The 23,199-nt window shown below is 41.5% G+C and overlaps 1 protein-coding gene across 2 annotated transcripts in view; it reads left to right on the top strand.

The window, feature by feature from the left end:
- The window catches only part of GRIN2A (glutamate ionotropic receptor NMDA type subunit 2A), a 423,682-nt gene that overhangs the window by 384,681 nt on the left and 15,802 nt on the right, over window positions 1-23,199 (top strand). For both annotated transcript variants that reach the window (XM_010370261.2, XM_010370264.1), the window contains one exon: window positions 1,428-1,615. In XM_010370261.2, coding sequence (XP_010368563.1) covers window positions 1,428-1,615 — 188 coding nt within the window. The remainder of the gene's footprint in view (window positions 1-1,427; window positions 1,616-23,199) is intronic.

Here is a 23,199-nt window from a genome sequence, read left to right as displayed (position 1 = left end):
GGGGCATGCATAGGATTTCTAAGGAAATGATAACATTCCACATTTTGAACTGCATGGTGATTTCGAGGATATATACATATGTAAAAATTCATCAAGCATTTTATTGCACATACATTATACCTCAATAAGTATATCAAAAAATTTAAAAGTGCTATGTTTATTGACGTGGAAATATATTCACTATGGCATGAGAGAAGAAAGCAATTTGTGAAATAGTTTGTGTGGCATAATAACATTTTCAGGATTAAAACCAGGGTTGGCAAACTACAGCCCATAGACCCATCTGTTTTCCTAAATAACATTTTATTGGAACAGAGCAAAGTTCGTTTGTTTACGCATTCTCTATGGCTGCTTTGGCGCTATGTCTTGGTTTCCAGGGGCAGCCATAACAAAGGAATGCAACCTGAGTGGCTTAAACAACAGAAATGACTGTCTCGCAGCTCTGGAGGCTAGATGTCCAAGATCAGGGCATGTGCAGGACCACGCTTCCACTGAGGCTCCAGGGAGGGATTTGTTCCAGGCCTCTCTCCTGGCTTCTGGTAGTTCTTGGCTTGCAGCAGCATAACTCCAGTCTTCATATGGTGTTCTCCCTGTATGCATGTCTGTGTTCAGATTTCTCCTTTTTATAAGGATGCCAGCCACAGTGGATTAGGGGTTCATCCTACTTCTGTATGAATGTTAGGGGTGGACACAGTGCAGCCCATAACACCCCAGAACAGCAGAGTTTAATAGCTGCAACAGAGACTGTATGGCTTACAGAGCCTCAACTATTTATTATCTTGTCTTTACAGAAAAAAGTTTGCCAATCTCTGTGTATGCGTGTTTGTGCATACTCATTAAAAATTTGGAAGGCTGTTCACTAACAACAAAGGTTGCATTTGAGTTATAGAATTATAGGTAGTTTTAATTTTAATGATTTTTAATACTTTTCTATATTATTTGGATTTTTAAACATTCTGCAATAATTTCTGTATGATAAATAAGCAGCACACGTATTTCTCTTGGGAGGAAAAAATATTATTCCTATTTAGTTCCTTTCCCCTTCACACTACCACCAAATTCTTCTGCCACTTAGTGGTTTATTTTGTTCTGATGCAAACCTTTCTAAATAGGCCAGTGTTCTCCACTGTTGGGAGTGTTCAGGACAAACACTTAGCAAACCAGCAAACTCGACTGTTTACTCACTTGGGTATATGGATCCTTCATGTCTTTATTTAGCTGCCTCTTGTAAGTTGGAGAGAAAAGGTTCTGGCTTTTATCTCCTCATTAAAAATAGATCCTTTTATGACGAGGGGATGAAGAGGCCATGAGTCATCATCACCAGCATGAAAGAAAGTGTGTGATGCTTTCAGGATCAGGCCTCAGGAGCCAGACCCCGAGGTGGTACCTGGCCATCCCTCTGACCCCCTGGTTTCTTGTCATTTCAGGAAGTTGGATGCTTTCATCTACGATGCCGCGGTCTTGAATTACAAGGCCGGGAGGGATGAAGGCTGCAAGCTGGTGACCATCGGGAGTGGGTACATCTTTGCCACCACTGGTTATGGAATTGCCCTTCAGAAAGGCTCTCCTTGGAAGAGGCAGATCGACCTGGCCTTGCTTCAGTTTGTGGGTGATGGTAAGACCCCAGGTGACCCCTTTCTTTAGGGGGACTTGAGACCCTCACACTCGCTCTGTTTGTTCCTGGGCTTCCCAGTAGATCTTTGCATGATGAGTTTGCTCCCTAAAAATATTTACTGAGTTCCTGTCACATGAAACCGTGGTTCTTTAGATTGCTTATAATGGAAAGCAATTCTAGATAACTAAATTTAACAAACAAAAGTATTCTAAGGATACAGTCTCTCTCGGGGGATTTAGGAAAGAGTTAAATAGGTTTAGAAAAAGGCAGGCGACAGGGCAGTCCTGGCGCCTTAAGTGGGAATTCATAGGCTTTATCTCTAGGGCAGTGGTTCTCAGAGGGTAAAGGGCAATTTTGTCCCCTAGGTGACATGTGGCAGTGCCTGGAGACACATTCAGTGATCACGGCTGGGAATCTGCTTGCTGATCTCATGGGTAGAGGCCAGGGCTAGAAGATGCAGGGAAACACCTTACAGGGTTCAGGACAGCCCCCTACATCAAAAAACACAGAATTATCCAACCGCACATGTTGGTAGGCTGTGGTTGAGAGACCCTGCTGTACAAAATTACATAACTAGACTGTAATCAGTCCCAATTTCATTCCAGAGAAAGGATTCCTGATGCATTTTGTGGTCAAAGACTCTTTCCTAGACTCACCAGGCATGACTCAGGGTGGGGTCAGGTTGTACCAACATGGCAACTCATCTTCTTATCCCATGGAGGAATGAAGGAAATTCCATCTCTGTTACAGCCTAATGAGACTGTGGCATTTATAGAACTATACAGCCACTTGGGCCAGCTGTGTCACCAGAAGCATTTCCTCCTGTCTGCCCTTTCTACTTCATCGCTGGTAATCTCACTATAGCCCAGAGTTTCCTGGCATGGCCTCTAGAGACTGGCCATGGCTTGGAATGGCAGGTTGGTTTCCTTTTCATTAATAACACTGAGGAAATGGAAAAAGCAAAGTCAGCTCAGATAGCAGGTTAACACCAAAAATGAGCTCAGTATGAGGGGGATAGAAAGGCTCAGGCCAGAGGGCAGAAGCCCCATTCTAATAGGTGGAGGCTGTATTCAGAGATGGTTACTGAATGTGCTATGCTGGGCTAGAGGTGGGAGAGAAAAATCTAGTTACCACTACGGTGAAATGCAATATCAAAATAGGCAGAGGTTAGCTAGTGCGTAGGGTTGGTGTGAATTTCAATGAAGTGCACAATTACTTCTGGCTTCTTATCTGCTTTCTATTCACAGAATTAAATCCTAGATTCTCACAGTGCCATCAAGCATGCGAAAGGTGTTTTATATTTAACTCCCAAATAAGAACATCTGAGTCTTTGAATTCCCCTTAGGGCATTTGTACCTTCCTCAGATCACTGGCCATGTTCTCTGTTGTGTAATAATGATTTGTGGCTGTGTTGGTCAGCTTTTTGCTGTGAGATCTTAGAGGCGTACAACAATAAGCATTTATTTTCCTCATGGTAGCGCAGGTTGAGTGGAAAAGCTCTGCCTGGGGTGGGGATAGTGCCTCTGCTTCCTGCCACAAGCCCTGAATCAGCGGTGTGGTCTCTGCTCCACACGTGTTTATGCTGTGTCTCAGGCTGAAAGGGTAGCAGCTACCTGGGGAAACTCTTTTCCTGGCTATGGCAGAAGCACAGAAAGGAATGCCTCGCTGCACATGCACATTTCAAGCCGCTGCTTGGTCATGTTCATGTCTGCTAATATCCTTCTGTCCGAAGCAAGTCAGGTGTCCACGTTCCTGGTCAAGGGATTGCGGGTATACTCTTACCTTTCATGTGACAGATTTTGAAGTTTTATGGCAAAAGTGTGGACACTGAGAGTACACTGAAGAATTGGGGGCCAAATGTTTTGCCTGTCATGGGGGTGGATAAACACCCTTACAGGGGGTGAACTACTCAGCAAACAGGAGTCTTGTTTCTAGCATTAAAACAAAACACTGAACATCACAGGTAATTGGTCAATAAAGGGTTGAATGAATAAATACGTGTATAGATGAACGGTTGATATTAAGATGTATTTCATTTGGCAGGAAACTTTTAAATGTGATAGGTATCTGTCAAATAAGTGAGTTCTAACTCTAGCCCCACCCACCATTGGTATCACTCTCGAACCATCTATTATAAAACAGCTAACATATTTAGGGACTTGGATATGTCAGTCATCATACTGGATGCATTACATATGTTCCTCAATGTAATCTTCGTAACCTTATGAGGTTAAATGTTGCTTATTCCCACTTCACAGAGGAGGAAATTCAATCTCAGAGGGCAAATCCCCTAGCTAGTAAGGGGCAAAGCTTCTACTTCAGGGACCTTACTCTGGAAGGGGACCAATTAGGGAAGACTGTTGTTACATTTAATTCTCTAAGATATCTATCAAAGATGACTAATTCAACTCTTGAGATGTGTAAATCCTTTAGGAAGCAGTAATTTAGTGCACATCTGAACTAAATCTGTTGCATTTACAAATACTTCTGTGAAAGAAGTGATCTTTTTTAGCCTCAGTTTATTCATCTGTGAAAGGGTAGAGAAATATTTACCTAATAAGGTTGGTGTGAAGATGAAATGAGAGAATACATGTCAAGTGCATAGCTTAGCATAGACCCTGTAACATACAAGTGGTTCAATAAATGTTAGCCATCACCATCGTTGTTACAGAAAAGGGGTGCTGAGGCAGACCTCAAGAGAGGGTTCTTGGATCTCATGCAAGAAAGAATTCAGGGCGAGTCCATGGAGTAAAGTCAAAGCAAGTTTATTAAGAAAATGAAGGAATAAAAGAATGGCTACTCCATAGACAGAGCAGACCCAAGGGCTGCTGGTTGCCCATTTTTATGGTTATTTTTGATGACATGCTAAACAAGGGGTGGATTATTCATGCGTCCCTTTTTTAGACCATATAGGGTAGCTTCCTGATGTTGCCATGGCATTTGTAAACTGTCATGGCGCTAGTGGGAGTGTAGCAGTGGGGATGACCAGAGATCCCTCTCGTGGCCAGCTTGGTTTTGGTGGGTTTTGGTTGGCTTCTTTACTGCAACCTGTTTTATCAGCAAGGTCTTTATGATCTATATCTTGTGCCCACCTTCTATCTCATCTTGTGACTTGGAATGCCTTAAGCCATTTGGGAATGCAGCCCAGTAGGTCTCAGCCTCATTTTACCCAGCTCCTATTTAAGATAGAGTTGTTCTGGTTCACACGCCTCTGATATCATTATTATCATTATCATCATCATCACCACCATCACCATAATCATCACCATCAGTCATTATCATCATCATCATCATCATCATCATGACCAATGCCATCATCCTCATTACCACCATCATCACCACCATCATCATGGCCGTCACCGCCACCCTCCTCCTCCTCTTCATCCTTCTCCTTCTCATCATCACCATAGTTACCTGTGCACAACTCTAGTATCAAACAACTTCTTTAGTGTTGCACTGGCAATAATATAGTCAAGTTAGTAACATAGAAACAACGTTTGTGGTGCTAAACAGAAAAGGTCTTCTTTGCATCAAATAAAAAATAAACAATAAAAGCATCCAGATGGGCCAGGGGTTTGTTCATGTACTTACAGAACATCTAGGTTCTCATAGATATTTTCTGTTCTGGCTCATTGCCTTCCTGGTCAGACTGTTGGGTTTGGCAAGTGTGTCTTTTCAGCTTCATCTCTTGAGGCCATCTGGAGGCAAAGACTTGGGAGAGGAAATGCCATTGCTCCAGTGGGTGTCTCTAGATGATCTTCCCGGAAAGCCATGACCAATTCTGAATGTCTCTCTAGGAGTAAATACATGAATTAACACAGCTGCATAAATATTTCACTTATCGTATACAGCTTCAGCAGGATTAATTATGCTCTAAAATTAGACGTGTAAAGAGCACAGTGCTGAGCAGTACCTAATTATTCATCTAGAATGGAGTGTTTATCTCTTGTTATACAGTAGCTTCAGTGGACGATTATGAGTCTAATGAGTGTCAAAAGTATAAAAAATTTTCCTAATGAGCTGTGTAAATATAACCTTTGAATGGAGTGTTTGGTTATTGAGGGAACCTCTTACGTGAAGCCTGCCATGCATTTCCCTAGGAAAAAGACTGCTTATCTGCCTGGAAGCATACACAAGATCCTAGCAAGATGTGGCCTTCCTTTTCCCATCTAATTGTCTGTGGTCTTTCTAAAATGATAGAGTGCACCATGGCATCTTTGACTCTCAGTCCTGGAGTAGCAGTGCTCATTGGCATTTTTCGGCATTGATCAGCATCAATACCCAACAATTACTGAGAAACAGATGCCTTCGTAGGCACTGATGTTCCAAGAAGGGGTTGTCATGGTCTTTTTCTTCTTACCCTCAATGAACTTACAGTCCAGTAGGTTGACAAATGTATAAATGCAAAAAATCTAATCCTAAAATTGAAACGTGTCTAGTAATTCACATATATAAATTTATATCACATGTGTATATATGCACATATGTAGACATAAATACATATATACATACATGTGTTATATATGTGGTATATATTCCTATGTATGTATATGTATATACATATATATTCTTCTTAGGTGTGTTGGTTAGCTAAGAGAGTGGTCAAGGAGAAATACGAGACATAACTAGTATCTTTAAATATAAGAATAAAGGACAGAATGATTCATAAAGAAAACAAGTGTGGCAAGATTTAGACAAAGAATAGAATGGGCTAGGGTTCATAGAAGCCTCCGCCATTTATTCATCCAGCACCCAGCAACTCTTTATTGAGTACCTCGATTCTGCTTGATCCCTAAAAGATGACCCTTGAGTAAGAACCTGAAGACTGGGTGAGCCTTGGACTTAAAGAATGGCATTTCTGGCTTTGAAGTAAAGGTGAACAGGGGATCCCATAGGTCCCATCTATCTCATGCATTTTGTGATTTTCAAAAAAATGATTCTGGGATTTGAAGAAGCGGAAGAAAGCCCATAAAGGTCAAGCCCTTCTGATATCTAGGGACCAGAAAAAAAGATAGAAGAAGAAGAATGCCTAATTTTATTGTTCACACACAAATGGTGCTGAGAAAAAGGAAGGAAAAAAATTGTTTTGGGGCCTCTCATCTGTGGTTCAGCACTATGCCAAGCACATCACATATAATATCCTAGTAAGCCTTTATATAACATTCTGGTGTAACTCTTAGTATCTCCATTGCACAAAGCAGGACAATGAGGCTCCAGTGGGTCAAGTGAACTGCAGCAGAGCTTCTTTAGCTTTACCATGAGCAAGAATCACCTGGGGATCTTCCTACAAGACTCTGTTTCAGTGGGTCTAGGGTGGAGCCTGAGACCCAGCATTTCTAACAAGCTCCCAGGTGATGCTAATGCTAGCAGCCAATGGACAACACCCTGTTCAGACTTTTGTAGAGGTAACAGTTGGCTCTAGTTCATCTGAGTCCAATTGTGATCATTTTTCCACTAAACCAAGCTGCAAGGAGAAACCTGGGTTGCAGGCAGCCGGGTCAGCTTAGCTATAAGTAATACTTTTTAGCATTGAGAAGCATTTAATCTTCTTTGTATTTCGCTCAGTTTTAATGGTTGTGGATTTATTTTTAAACTCCAGTATACATTACTCGTCCCTGACATCTAGTCTGAGTTCATATAACACATAAAATTAAATGTATATATTATATATTTTTAAAATTATGTATATGGTATATTCAATTGCACCTATATCATATTTAGGTGTATATAATAGATTATATATATAGTATATGTGAAATATTTGAAAGATATGGCACATATATCTCTTGCATTGATACTATATTAGGCTAGGTGCAGTGGCTCGTGCCTATAATCTTAACTACTTAGGAGCCTGAGGTGGGAGGATTGCTTGAATCCAGGGGTTCAAGATCAGCCCAGGCAACATAGCAAAAACCCATCTCTACAAAAAAATTTTAAAAATTAGCTGAGCATGGTGGTACATGCTTGTAGGCCCACCTACTCAGGAGACTGAGGCAGGAGGATTGCTTGAGCTCAGGAGTTTGAGGCTGCAGTAAGCCATGATCATGCCACTGCACTCCAGCCTGGGTGACAGAGTGAGACCTTGTCTCCAAAAATAATTACACGAATAGAGTGACCAATTCAACCAATTTTGCCCGGACTCTCCAAGTTTTAAAACTAGTGAGTGACCCTAGTTATATCATATTTGGACATATAATCATATGTTAAATATTTGAAAGATACAGATACACACACACACACACACACACACACACACACAATTTTAGTTCATCAGGTTCTCTCTGTTCCTTTTGTACTGTAACTTCTGCCAGCAATAATTCAGATTGGAGAGGACCAAAAACCCTGCTCTCATGTTGATGAGGAGCCTTGCTTCAGTGGACTCTAGAGCTTTAAAATCATCGTTCAGCATAATGATGCTCACAGATCTTGGAGTCGGGGAGCCTTGGCAGGGAAGTCAATGGAGAAGCTCACTTTCTCCCTCTGAGTGGGTTGGTGTTGGCATCCTGAGTCCTTTTTTTGTTGGTCGCTCTTCCACTGAAGCATACGAGATAGCTTTTGACGGCAGGGGACCCCATGCTGGCAGGCAGGGTAGAGAGTGTTTGTGTGGTTACAGAAGTCCTTGTATCTAATTAGAATTCTCATAAATTGCTCTGGGCCACTGGATGGGTTGCTAATATTCTCAACACTGCCCTTGATCAGCTTCCCAGCTTAATATCTTTGGGCTGACATCCGAGTCTAGGGTAGAGTTGGACAGTCCCACAGCTCAGGCAGTGATGACCACACATGCGTCCATTCTGAGGATGGCATATGCCTGAGAGGCCTTCACAGCCAGTCTTCTTGGGGCTGGCTTAGGAATGGTATGGCAGTGTGGATTGGGGAAATCCTTGAATGCCCCTTACCCCTGAATATTTTTCCCATTCAACTTGCTACAGCATCCAAAATTTCACCATTTGAAATTTTTTTTTAGATAAGTGTGGATTGCTGCATGCAACACCCTATAAAAATGGAATTCCTCCTTCCTTCTTTTCCTAACCCCATTTCCTGATTTGACATCTCATCCATCCTTCAGCCTCTGCACTCCTCTGTGAAGACTCCCATAAAGACTTCTAAGCTGGATACCCTGCCTGTGAACTCCATTATCTCCATGTTTGTGGCATTTAGCAAAGCAAGAGAGGTGAAATAAGTAAGATGAAGGTTCTGCAGTTTCCTAGGGGTGTGACCTGGGGCAGATTAATTTCTTAGAGTCTCAGTTTTCTCTTTTTAAAATCAGAATTCTTTAAGAATTAAGTATGAAAATAAACATAAAGAAGCTAGCCCTGTGCCTGGCACACATTAGATGCCATTGTTGACCTCTCCATGTTGCCTGGCCACTTGAGTGCACTGCATTATAGGTTCCTTGAGGGCATACACTATCCATATCCATCCTTGTTGCTATTCCCTTACTGCAGGACTCAGTGGAGCTTGGCATACAGCGGGTACATAAACAAAACTTGTTTAATGAATGAAAAAATGAATGAATGAAGTAGAAAATACTGCAGATATACTTTTGCAAGACTTATGTCATCGATTTAATATCTTCTCTAATGAAAGGGACCATATTTTCTTTAGAAAGGACACTAGATACCTCTAGAGAGATGCAAGGAGGTAATCACTGAATTACTGCCAAACGTTTGACAGTCTTTCCAAGCATCTTACCGCTGTATTAACTACAAGATAGAGGCAAATTCCTCCATTGTCTTATTTGTATATTATAATAGTCAAATATCCCTGTATTAAGCTCTTTAATGCAATATATGCAATATGCGTATCAGGCATATCTATGCATATGTGTAATATATGCAATATGATGTATATAACCAACAGAATTATATATTCCCTGGCTTTTACAACTGTATTGGATCATAAATTGCTACTTAGTCCAGTAATAGGGAAACCCAAAGCCAGAGAGGGGATACGACTTCACCTAAGGATGCACAGCGAAGCAGTGCAGAGTTGAGGCTCAAACCCAGGTTCTCTGCCTCCTAGACAAATTATATATTAGAAACAAAATAAAGGGAACACAAAATTAGTGATGATCCTTTGTTCTGTTTCTTTGGGAAAGACTTGACTTCTGCAGTAGGAGTAAGGGTCATAGAGGACAGTTGGGGTATCTCCAGGCATATTGGTCAGCAGCCCTATTCAAATCATAAAGCTTCCAGTAGAATGAGCCTTGCTGTCTCCCAGGACCCCCTCCTTCCCTGCAGCACAGTAGAGGCAAGAGATACGAGAGACAGTGTGGACTCCAAAGCACATGCTTTGTTTATTTCAGGCAAGACTGCATACTAATGGGGGAACAGTAGGCAAGTTTCATGTCCATAATGTTCCCGGGCACACACCCTTGGTTTATGTCTTTCTTTGACAAACCAGCCCTGTTCACAGCTTCTCCGTTTCTTCCATGCAAACCTCTTCCAAACTCTAGCTCTAATCCCTTCCCTAAGGAGAAGCTTGTGAAATAAAACTGTGTTGCTCCACCCTTGATTTTTGCTGTACTTCACCGATGTGGTTTTGTTCATTGCAATGTCATTATGTCATTAGCATGAATAGAGAATTCTAAAACCCCAAAAACCAGAGGTGATAATTGCACAGTTGTCTTAGCCAGACCCTTTGCCAAACCGGATCGAGCTCCTCCTGTGTCCTTTGCTAAACTTGCTACTGCAGTCCTAAGAATTTAAACACTCAAAAGCATCCTCCTTAATTTATTTATTTGTGTGTGTGTGTGTGTGTGTGTGTGTGTGTGTGTGTGTGTGTGTGTTTCATATATCTTATCAACCAAGGTTTGTTTTCCAAATTCTCTAACCTCAGACAGGAATTCAGGTGTTCCCACATAGTAGTCAGCAACATAAGTTAGAACTCATGATTCTTTCATGTCCACCAGATCTAGGGAGGGTTCTGGAATATGGGATTCAGTCTCTTTAATCAAGAACCTGGGAGAGAGTGCCCAGGAACTTCAGAGACCCAGAAATTAGGACCATGAGGCTGAAATCTGTGCTTTATTCTGCTGGTTTATGATGAAGAGGGTGACTAAGAGCAAGAGTATTTCCTTTAGCATTTATCAAAACCCATGACCCAAATCCCACTTACTGCCTGGTTTTGAAAATAAAGTTTTATTGAAACCCAATTGCATGTAAAGCCCAGTCATTGCAATAGAAACTGTAAGGCCTGCAAAGGCCAAAATGGTTATTATCTGGCCCTTTACAGAACAAGTTTGATGGCATCTAGTCTAGACTGTCTGGAGAGAGATAAGAAGGGCAGAGACGGCCAGGCGCAGTGGCTCACGCTTGTAATCCCAGCGCTTTGGGAGGCTGAGGCGGGTGAATCAGGAGTTCAAGACCAGCCTTTTCAATACAGTGAAACCCCGTCTCTACTAAAAAATACAAAAATTAGCCAGATGTGGTGGTGGGTGCCTGCAGTCCCAGCTACTCAGGAGGCTGAGGCAGGAGAATCACTTGAACCCAGGAGGCGGAGGTTGCAGTGAGCCGAGATGGTGTCACTGCACTCTAGCCTGGGCAACAGAATGAGACGCTGTCTCAAAAAAAGAAAAGAAAAGAAAAAAAGAAAATAACAAGGAAAGAGGGGAGAAAGGAAGAGATAGCAAAAAAAAAAAAAAAAAAAAAAAAAAAAAAAAAAAAGGAGTAAAGGGAGAGAGAGGCAAAGAAAGAAGGAGTGGGAGAGGTAAGAGATGTTTGCTAAGTGGTAGTTTAGGCAGTGTTTAGCCTGTGCATCCACAGAGCAAGCTGGTTTTATTAAACTGAGAATTAGCCACGTTGCAGATGAAACTGAAGATGTCTCAGAGCCGTCCCTGCTTCTCCTCGGCTCCGGTGTGTTAGTACAAAGCACAGACCACCGGGTGACTCACTCCTGCCTCGGAGATGTCTAATCTGTCTTTTGATGGCTTCCCTGCCAGCAGTTCTTCCTGACATAGGTCCCTGTGTCCTCAGATGACTCAGCAACACCCATTACAACCAGCAGCCTCAGCCCAATTAAAGAGATACATGCAAAATAAAAATGGACAGGAGAGGAATTGCAGAGCATTTGAAAACCTCTTTTAAGAGGATGGGACAGTTTTCCATTTCTCCACATGGAAGTAGTTCAACAGCTACCATGATTGTTATAGATACTTATCATAATAAGTAACACTTATGAGAAGGATAACTACATGTCACAAAAATCATCTCATTCCTTTATGTATTTATCCACAAAAAGAGTCAAACTCTGTAAAATATTCGAAGAGATCTATTCTGAGCCAAATGTGAGGGCCAAGACCCATGACACAGCCCCCCAGGAGGTCCTGAGAACAAGAACATGTGCCCAAGGTGGTCGGGCTACAGCCTGGTTTTACACGTTTTAGGGAGACAAAAGACATCAATCAGTACATGTGAGGTGTCCATTGGTGCAGTCTGATAGGGCAGGGTAACGTGGTGTGGGGTGGGGGAGTGGGGCACAAGTAAAAGGTAGAGTCAAAGTCCAAAGATTTTCTGATTTGCAATTGGTTGAAAGAGTTAAATTATCATAGAAAGGCCTGGAATCAAGAGAAAGGAGTTTCTGGGTTAAGAGAAGGGGTTGTGGAGACCACGGTTCTCAGGTGCGTGAAGCCTCAGTGTTTTCTGTTCAGACCTCTAAAAGATCCTGGCCTCTCAGTCTCTTCAAGATCGGGAGGGCCTGGAATGGGGAAAGATCTTGTTATGCTAATAGAGAATATATATAGATGCAATTTTCCCCAACAAGGATGGCTTTGCAGCCCATTTAAAAATATGGCAAAGAAACATATTTGGGGGTAAAATGTTTTGACATCCTTCTTTATCTGTCATGTGATGTTCTGCCAGAGTCAAGTTGGAAACTAAGCCATGTTACATAGCATGGAATAAAACTCCTCTGATGAGACTTGGTGATTTGTAGGGTGTGACTCTTCGGGCCCCTTAGATAGGACTTTGGGCAAGAGAAGAAAATGGTCGGAGTTTGGTCCTTATATTAATTTCATTTGCTTCTCACAATGACTAAATGGCATGGAGTTATGATTATTCATTCCTGTTTACATATGAGGAAACTGAGTCACAGGTCAGTTAAGTAAGGTGTCCAGGATTATCCAGCTAAGTGGGAGACCTGAGATTGGTACAATTGGTACCTACGCAGGAGGCCGCCAGGATCTTTGCTTTAACCTTTATGTGATATTACTTATTTAGCTGCTATAAACCCTCATAGACATCTTGGAAGACAGGTTTTCTCATCTGGAAAGGGGCAAGGCTGTGATTTAAACACAGGTAGGTCACACCCCAGAGTCAGTGCTCCTTCCTCTTTTACTAATGAAACAGCATCATTCCCCTGCGGATGGTACTGGGCAAAATCGCTTGGCAACAGAAGTTTAGGGTGGGAGAGAAAGTGACCTACACTTTTTTTCTGTTGTTCCATGGTGAAGGGGACTCGTCCATGCCTCAGGCCCCAGCACCATGGGAGCAGGCCCAGCCTAATTTTTGAGATCATTCAACCCTGCCAGTTTGGGGAAAATTAAGGACCCAGAAGCAAGAGATGAGAAGGAATGAAACAAGGACAGAATGTAATTAAGAGAAGTCAGATGTTTGGCCTCGATACAGGCTTGCAAAGCAGCCTCTCCAGGTTCACAAAGACCTGTCTTGGTTGCTGAAATTGCTTGTTCCCCACAGAGCTTCTTGGAGCTGCATAATCTCCAGAATTTCGGAAAGTTATTGTTCCTTGCTAAAAGTGTTTTAATCAAATTGAGACTTCAAAGGCAGAAATCACAGTTGGGCATGAGCTAGGCTAGTCTGTAAATTACTAACTTTCTAATCAAGTTAGGAAGAACTGGGTGCCATTGACAACCCCCTTCCCATTTACTCACCCATTTGTTCGTTCATTCATTCTCCCCTCTAGTCGTTGATTCAACAAAGAACAACTGAGCAGATTTGAAACTCCAGGTGGTGGGATATAAACATGATTAAACACTGCTTTTGACATTTTTGCATCCAGTAGAATCACTTGGCAAGCCAAATGAAAATACAGACACCTAACTTTCACCTCCTGTGGGGTATTTCTACATCCTTGCTGGATGATTCTAATGCACATTAAGGGGTTTTTTTTTTTATTGAAACGTAATACTTTTTATCTAGTGATCTAAATTGAATCTCCATGTACATAATTTTGTAATATTTTATAACTTTTAAGTGAAAATTCTTAAAGCAAGCATTTGCTCCCTTTGCGCGCACGCGCATATATATATATATATATATATATATATATATATATATATATTTTTTTTTTTTTTTTGAGACAGAGTTTTGCTCTTGTTGCCCAGGCTGGAATGCAGTGGTGTGATCTCAGCTTACTGCAACCTCCGCTTCCTGGGTTCAAGCGATTCTCCTGCCTCAGCCTCCTGAGTAGCTGGAATTACAGGCACCCACCACCACGCCCAGCTAATTTTTGTATTTTTAGTAGAGAAAGGGTTTCACCATATTGGCCAGGCTGGTCTTGAACTCCTGACCTCAGGTGATCTGCCTGCCTCGGCTTCCCAAAGTGCTAGGATTACAGGTGTGAGCCACCGTGCCCAGTCATATAATTCTTTTTTTTTTTTTTTTTTTTTTTTTTTTTTTTTTGAGACGGAGTCTCGCTCTTTCGCCCAGGCTGGAGTGCAGTGGCTGGATCTCAGCTCACTGCAAGCTCCGCCTCCCGGGTTTTACGCCATTCTCCTGCCTCAGCCTCCCGAGTAGCTGGAACTACAGGCGCCTGCCACCTTGCCTGGCTAGTTTTTTGTATTTTTAGTAGAGACGGGGTTTCACCGTGTTAACCAGGATGGTCTCGATCTCCTGACCTCGTGATCCGCCCGTCTCGGCCTCCCAAAGTGCTGGGATTACAGGCTTGAACCACCGCGCCCGGCCCCATATAATTCTTTTTAAAAAACTGGAAGTTCATGGGTACATGTGCAGGTTTGCTATATAGGTAAACTTGTGTCATGGGGGTTTGTTGTACAGATTATTTCATCACGCAGGTATTAAGCCTAGTACCCATTATTTGTTTTTCCTGATCCTCTCCCTCCTCCTATCCTCCAACCTCCATTAGGCCCCAGTGTGTGTAGCTCCCTTCTATATATCCTTGTGTTCTCATCCTTTAGTTTCCACTTGAAAGTGGGAACATGGGGTATTTGGTTTTCTGTTCCTTTGTTAGTTTACTAAGAATAATAGCCTTCAGCTCCATCCATAAGGTTTAAGAATCACTCTTTAACAATATTTACCATTTAGAAACATTTTATCCTCTGATTGACAGATGCTGAGTACAAATATCAGTGGCCATCCACTCAGTTGGGGTCCGTGATATTGAATCTTTGCCCTGTGTTTTATTCATTCTTTTTCTCTCAGGGTTTCTAATTAAGTTTACACAGAGACCTTGGTGATTGTGAACACTAGAGGCATAAATGGTTTGGCACTTCTAAGCATCAGTCCACATGCCAACCACAATAAAGAACATAGGAGATATGAGGGTAGGCTATGAATGGAAGACATAGTCAGATAAGCTTTAATGTTAAGCTTCCTCATTCAGGAAGGATCGAAATAGACATGAAAGCCTTTATTGCTTCCAAAGATTTCATTTTCATTTATTGACTATAATAACAGTGTTAAAAATAAAGCAGGCAAAACTGAAAACCCCACATTTGGGCAAAGACTGAGCCAGCACTTCTATCAATTAAATCGGATCTGGAACTAGATTTGGACACAATGGCTCTCCTGATTCCTTATACATGTAGACAGGGTCTCATGTGAAACCATGGGGAAAGTGCGGCTAAAGACCATTGATCGAGTCTAATTTTTTATATGGATTTCATTATTGCTCCCATGTGCATGGATGACTTTTGCATGCACGTAAACGTCATGTATACACAAGAATAATACACTGATATAGATGTCAGAAGGGGGTGATCATTAATAACCACTTTGATGCCCCAACAACTAAGTCACTTTTACTCTCCTGTGACATAAAAACTGTCTAGGGCAAACAATGTATTCAGAAATGCAACGTTTTCAAAGAAGAAAAATGTCAGTTTTAAGCATAGATTAGCAATAAAGGACTTAACTGCTTCTCCATTGGCCTGTGACCAGATGGTACCATAAAAATTAGACTTGTTTATTTCCCTCCTAATTTTAACTAGAGACGTATTTGGAATAATAATGGAACAGTACTTACTTAAGAAACAGATAAAATCCATAAATATCCTGGAGAGCCATTGACTCTTCCTCAGTGTTAAAACTCCAGGGGATTTTATCTGCGTAAATTTGCAGTGATTTCCCTAACAGGCCTGTTGAGATTCAGAATCTTAGTGTCTGTTATCAATCCAACACCAGGATGAGTACAAGGTCATGCCAGGCCCATGCCTGACAAGCAGTGAATTGCTCAAACCAGGGAAAGTCAAATGTCAAGAGAACCATCAAAGTAGAAATAAGACGTAATGAATGGCTTGTTGTTAAGTCAAACATTGATGTCACATAGGCTCGTGCAAGATTTATGGGATGGATAAAGAGTGGCCCCAAATCCCTCTCAGTCTATATTTTTTAAACGCTTTCATTTGGAAACGCAATGTATTATATATACAGTGGTCCCTCAGTATGGTGAAGGATTGGTTTGAGGACCTCCTACAGACACCAAAATCTGCGGATGCTCAAGTTCCTGATATAAAATGGTGTAGCATTTGAACATAATCCATGCACATCTTTTCTTATACTTTAAATCATCTCTAGTTTACTTATAATACCTAATGCAATATAAATGCTATCTAAATAGTTGTTACACCATGTGGTTTAGGAAACAATGACAAGAAAAAAAAAGTCTGTATATGTTTACTGCAGACACCATTTTTTCCCCAAAATATTTTCAATCCATGATCATTTGAATTCACAAATACAGAAAGGACTGAATGTACATATAATCACCCCGACCTATAACTTTAACATAATTGTTTTTAATTTAGATATTATCTCCTGATCCCTGTTGCTTGCAGACATGTTTCTTTAAATAATTATAATTATTGGTTATATACACTTTTATATTCCATGATTTTTCACTTATTATTACATTTTAAGCATTCTTATGTAACTACATTATCTGCTTTTACAATTATTTTGATTTTTTGCATGAAGTATCATCTTTATTAAACCAGAAACCATTACATTATTTTCCAAATGCTACACATTTTGGTATTTTGCTAGTAGAGATAATGATGGAAGAAATATCTTCATGCCTATTTCTTTTTTCTTTTGAACTATTTGCAACAAACTCTTAGATGTCAAATTTAAAGGGTTAATAGTTCTAAAGATCTCTGGGAGTCTTGATATATAGCGTCATATTGATGCCTAAAAGGTTTGTTTCCCCTGGATGCAGTGACTCATATCTGTAATCCCAGCACTTTAGGAGGTCACTTGAGCCCAGGAGTTCAAGATCAGCCTGGGCAACATGGTGAGACCCCATCTCTACAAAAAATAAAAACATTATCTAGGCATAGTGGCATGCAACTGTGGTCCCAGCTACTTTGGAGGCTGAGGTGGGAGGATCCCTTGAGCGTGGGAGGTTGAGGCTGCAGAGAGCAGTGTTCCTTCCACTGCACTCTAGCATGGGTGACAGAACAAGACCCTGTCTCAAAGAAAAAAAAATTTTGTTCCCATCTAAAGTACTAGTAATAGTGGATCAATATACCAATGTTACCACGATCTAGCAGCATTAGGCATTACAGTTCTTTTTGCTATTTTAGAAGGTACAACATGCTATCTCTTGTATATAAATATAAAAAGTTATTTCAAGTTTCATGTTTTGATTGGTTAAATCAGAATTCTGCAAACTATGACCCATTGTGTGTTTTTTATAAATAAAGTTTTATTGGAACACAACCACACTCATTCCTATATTATGTATTGTCTAATGGCTGTTTTTGTGCTACAAAGGCAGAGTTGAGTAGTTGTGATACAGACCGTATGGCCTGTAGTGCTGAAAATATTTACTAATTGGCCCTTTACATAAAAAAAAAAAAAAATACTGACCTCTGGCTTAAACAATAAAAGTGACATATTCTTTTGAAACAATTCCAACGATTGGAAGAATTTAACTAAACATGACTCATATCCCCTTATCCTTAAAGAAATTTTCTCTTTTTGTAAAGAAGTTTCACACTTTAAAAAAAAAAATTTATTTTTCTCTCTGGTTTAGAAAGTCTGTTTTCGTCAACTTTCCTTATTACCTCACTTAACCCTCAAAGTTAAAGAATACTTATACCTGTACTATGCCACTCACCATTTTTTTCTATTTGTTACCTTCTATAAACTATGACATACATTCATTATATTACACAAATCCCAATGTCCAGTTAATTTGTATACAGCTGTGCAACTGCCACCCAGATTGAGCTATAAAATGTGAGCAGTATCCTAGAAAGCTTCCTCGTGGCCCCAACCAGCCAGTACTCCCCCCACAAGTAATCAACATTCTGTCCTCCATGACCATGGGGTGTTTTTTGCCTTCTTTTGACCCTCAAATAAATGGTGGAATCATACAACATGTATTCATTGATGTCTCTTATGACATTAATACATATTACTACATGTAATCACAGCTCAGTATTTTTCTCATTGCTGGGTGGTATTTTATCGTACACATTTATCCGTTTTGCTGTTGATGGGCATTTATATCACTTAGTTTTTGTCTGCTTTGGATATTTTTATACCTTTTTTGTGCACAAAGGAACTTATTGGTTTGGAAATATGCCTAGGAATGAAATTGAGGGTAATAGAGCGCGTCTACTCAGCTTTAGTAGATACTTTGAACCACTGTTCCAAAGACGTAAACCAATTTACATTCCCGCCAGCAGCGTATGTAACTTCTCCAATTTCCAAGTGCTCCTTTTCTACCTTCTGTGAGAGGTAAAGCTGGCTTAACTGAACTCTAGGTGTCTTCATCAGTGGCTGTGTGGTTGGCTGTTGCTGTATGATCATAACCAATCATTTAGAGATCCAGATTCTTTCCCCAACATCCACATTGCCTTATTTTGTGGCCTTGGTTCATGTAGCCTGACCTCCGATTTAGCATCAGTACAATGGGGGCAGAGGACTGTGGAGTCTGCCCCACCGACTTTCCTGAGTTAGAATTGATATCTAGCTTTTCTCCCACCCCCATGTGCTCTTCCGCTCATCCTTGGCCACGATCTCACCCCATCTGGTGCCTTAGACTTGGGATAAGGAAGAGGAGGTGAGAGGAGCACCTCCATACCTGGGGAGGGGGAAGATGTCATCAAAGGGAGAGCTGAGAGCTCTCCTAAGTCATAACCCAGCCCTGCACACCACCCCTATGACCCTCTATGGAAAGAAAAACAGAGTCTTCCTTCTGCTTTAGTTACAGATGGTTCTGACAGCTGATATGGGGTCTTTTCTGTAATAAGATTTATTTCTCACTTTCTGTCCTTCTCCATTCCCCTTCTTCTTTCTCCTCCTCCTCCTCTTCCCTGTCTTCTTTTCTTTCCTTTCTACTCTCTCCTTCTCTTTTCATTCCACAACCAAGTCTCCGGTGCCCATTAAGCTCCTTGTGCATACTAAGCAATGGGGAATAGTGATCAAATGGAAGTGATCCATTTTGCTTCTGGATTTTACAGCTTCGGAGAACTTGTTGACAACACTTCAATAAAAAAGAACCTGAAAAGCAGTGAGATCATTTTACTTGCTGAAAGGAAGGAACTATTTCTTGGCGTGTAGAACTGAGCAACACAGCACAGGTTGCCTTGGCGTTACAAGGGAAGCATCATACCCCAAATGGCTCAAGCCCCTGGCCAGAGATAAGAACTCAGAGGCATCTCCCCCAGCTGCGAGACCAAGCTCCATGCTTTCCCACTACTTCCTTTAAACGGATCATTCAGGCATTTGCCTGCAAACTTAAAGTGACCCACACCCTATTTCCTTTCTTGTACTACTAGTTGCCACATTCTCTCTTTCTCGGGTTGACTCTTCGTTCTTGCCTTGTGTGACACAGGAGCAGAAAACTGTCCTCTTGATTCATTGCACCTTCTCTGCCCAGGATGTGCAAGTAATACATCTTTGGGCTTATTTTATGTATTGTGGTGTACTGAATTTGCATCTTTCATCTGAAGAACTAGGAACTGCTGCAGACTGGGTTTTCCCTTGGGGAGACTACAGGGTTGGGCTTCCAGTGCCAGAGTGATGATCAGGCAGACATAAACTGAACATAGGTCAGACAAGAGCTGCAAGAGCATCATCAGTTATAAACAAGTTCCTCCTGGGAGAGATCACCTGGTCATGGATAAGAAAACTAGGCATGAGACTGTCTATGAGGTAAAAGAAGCATCCTGAGAAAGGCACATGTAAACACCCAGATTTACCTCCCGTCATTGACCATCAGGGCAGGGTTATTAGCTGTTGTAGTACTGGAACCCCAGTTTAGCTAGGGGCTGTCAAAACAACATGGGTTCTGAAGTTATTGCTATCTTTTTTTATTCTTAAATCTATATATGTTTAAAACACAAGAACCCTTTTGTGATATTAAAAAGTCCTCATATCCTTCACATAAGTCATCAGGTTTTGAGGACTCTTGATTGAGAAAATATGCAATGGCAAAAAGTCACTATGAATTCATTTGTGCTCACAAATGCATGTGCCTTTTAAGCCATGTCAGCTTCACCATCTCTATTTGTGTGAGGCAAATTGGTTAAGCAGATGCCAGAGAGCTTGGTATATAGTAAGATTTCCTGGATTCCTACAAGGTTTCTGCCATCCTACTTCAAAGAATTCTATCTCTCCAACTTCATCCAGTAATGGAAAATTGTGACCATGTGTATTGTTTGATGTTTGATAGAGTTGTCCAGTCCTCTATTGTTCAATGCTCTTTTTAATTTTTCTTCTGAAAGAGATACTGGTTGGGAAACTGCACAAGTTGTAGTTGGGTTTTTTGGTTTTTGTTTTTATTTTTTTGAGACAGAGTTTCACTCTTATTGTCCAGGCTCGAGTGCAATGGTGCGATCTCGGCTCACCGCAACCTCCACCTCCCAAGTTCAAGCAATTCTCCTGCCTCAGCCTCCTGAGTAGCTGGAATTACAGGCACCCACCACCACGCCCAGCTAATTTTTTGTATTTTTAGTAAAGGCAGGGTTTCACCATGTTGGCCAGGCTGGTCTTGAACTCCTGACCTCAGGTGATCCACCTGCCTCGGCCTCCCAAAGTGCTGGGATTATAGGCGTGAAGCAGTGCACCCGGCCGGAGTTGGGGGATTTTATGGTTGGGAACCTGTGTGCATAAAATCCCCCAACTCCATCCAACTTGTGCAGCTAATCACATGGCCTGTGAAATCCTGCAGTGTGACAAGTAGCAATGAACTTGACAATACTCAAGTTTCATCCATGGAGCAGAAACCTCAGTTGGAAGGTGGTGGTGAAACATTTATGCCAAAGACAGCCTGTCCCTGCCTCTAACTGGATACATTTAAGCCTAGCCCTATTTTTATTTTGGTTTTGTGACTTCTCAGCATTATACAGAAATGGAATATTCTGACATTTAAATAAGGAATATTTATCTCCCAAATTCAATCTATTTGTGTCCAGAATCTTGTACTATTTCCTATCACCACCACCATCAAAAGTATTTTTTCTCTTCAGCAAATAGTTCAGTGACCCTCTGAGATCAGGAGAACAGAGGTTATAGGCTCCAGAATATTATTTCTGAACCCAAGGTTACTTGGGTCTTATTTTTCTCTAGCTCATTTTTTTTTTCTTGTTTGTCAGATTTATTGGGTCTTTGTTTTGTCCTTTTGAGAGTTTTTAAATTTGTCTTTAAAAAAACATGGGTGTTGGGTCACCATGGGGAAGAGAGAAAGGAATGAGTTGCTCATTGCTGCATCTGGGAGGGTGGACTTGCCTCACATGGCTCTGAGTCAAGACGGTGGAATTAATGAAGCTAGGCCCTCAAGGTCGAAGCTCAGATGGTCTAACTGATCTTACTCGGCTCCAAGACCACAGACCACATCCCCAAATCTGATACGCAACTTCCTTTCGTCTACAGGACAACTGGGTAAGGAGAGGATTTGGCCCTAATTATGTGTCCCCCCCATGCCATCTTCAATTGCAGGACCACCATTCAGAACTCACAATGACCGAGTCTGTTGTCATTGAGAACACGAGCCTGCCAATGAATCTGTGCCCTAGATTTCCCATATAAAAGTTGTTCCTTTGCCATTTCCAATTCCAATCAGGCTTCTGAGAAGCCCAAAGTACCCAACCCCTGGGCAACACATGAAACAGGATGGAAATGGGGTCAGTTAGCCTCTCGGTGTTCACAGCAAACCCTAATGAGATCAGCAGCAACAACCTTCTGACGTCTTTCAGCTATAGATGGAAGTCTATTCCCTGTGGGAAACCACCAGGCCCTATTGCTAGGATCTTTGATTGGAACATACTCGCCCAAGAGCCAGCCTTGATTTCTGGGTTTCAGAGTCTATGCCTCACCCCTTTGCCTGGGGCTTCTCAAATTTCTTCCTTTCTTGAGCTCTGATTGATCCTCAGATCTGTGGATCACAAACTAATCAAGGAGACATGAGCCTTGTGTTATCCACAGTTGGTGCAATGTTATGAACCACATGTGCCAAGACCAGTGCCACAGATTAGGGGTACAAGGACAATAAGACAAGATTCCTGCCCTGAATAAACCCACCTCCCAGTGACAATTACATTCCAGTGTGACAAATTCTATTAAAAAAAAAACAAAAAAATTCCAGGATGTTATGGTAGAGGAAACCATGGCCTCGTATTTACATTCCTGTTCATTCAGGGAAGACTTCCTGGAGGTGGAGACTTCTGAGGTATATGCCAAAGATAGCTATTGCCAAGTTTTCAGCACAATACCATGCAGCTGGTATATCCAGCATAGACTGTAATGGGTGATGATGATATTGGTGACAGTTTACAATGAATCCTTGCGAGCAGTTTCTTCCAAGTGGGTTTCTCCCAGTCACTACATAACCTCGGAACAGGAAACCTTAAGCTGCATCTTCTATCTGACTCTGAAATCAGGACAGGACTCTAATAGTGACTGTGTCACCCAGATAGAGTTGACTGGTGACCTTCCTCCACATGATAGCACCATTGTACACATTTGCAGTTTGAATGAGACATTGCACACTCATCACAGCTTCCCTTCTATTGTATGTGAGGAGACACTGGATTTCCAATCAGGGGACCATGACTGGAGAAACATGAGCAACAACTGAAGAATCTTGGGTCCACTAAGAAAACAGTTGGGTGTTCACTACAGATGTACATCTGACGGCCTTACTGTTCCCTGGGTACCCCAGACTTCTTAGCATGAAAATTGTGTTCTTAGCATTCTGGCTTCTAATCCTCAGGCTCCTCCTTTGATCCCTTCTTCTTTCCCAGAAATCCTGAACTGCTCTCTGATCTCAACACTCCCTGTTTCTTCCTGCCTCCAGCCCTGTGCAAATCCAATCATCTCATTTTGCCATAACTACTGGTTTCATGACTCTCTCTCACAGAAATGAGCTCTTAGAGG

The sequence above is a fragment of the Rhinopithecus roxellana genome, chromosome 20 (assembly GCF_007565055.1).
Source record: "Rhinopithecus roxellana isolate Shanxi Qingling chromosome 20, ASM756505v1, whole genome shotgun sequence".
NCBI lineage: Eukaryota > Metazoa > Chordata > Mammalia > Primates > Cercopithecidae > Rhinopithecus > Rhinopithecus roxellana.
Note: the sequence above shows the minus strand (reverse complement) of the source record. Positions and strands in the feature narration are given on the sequence as shown.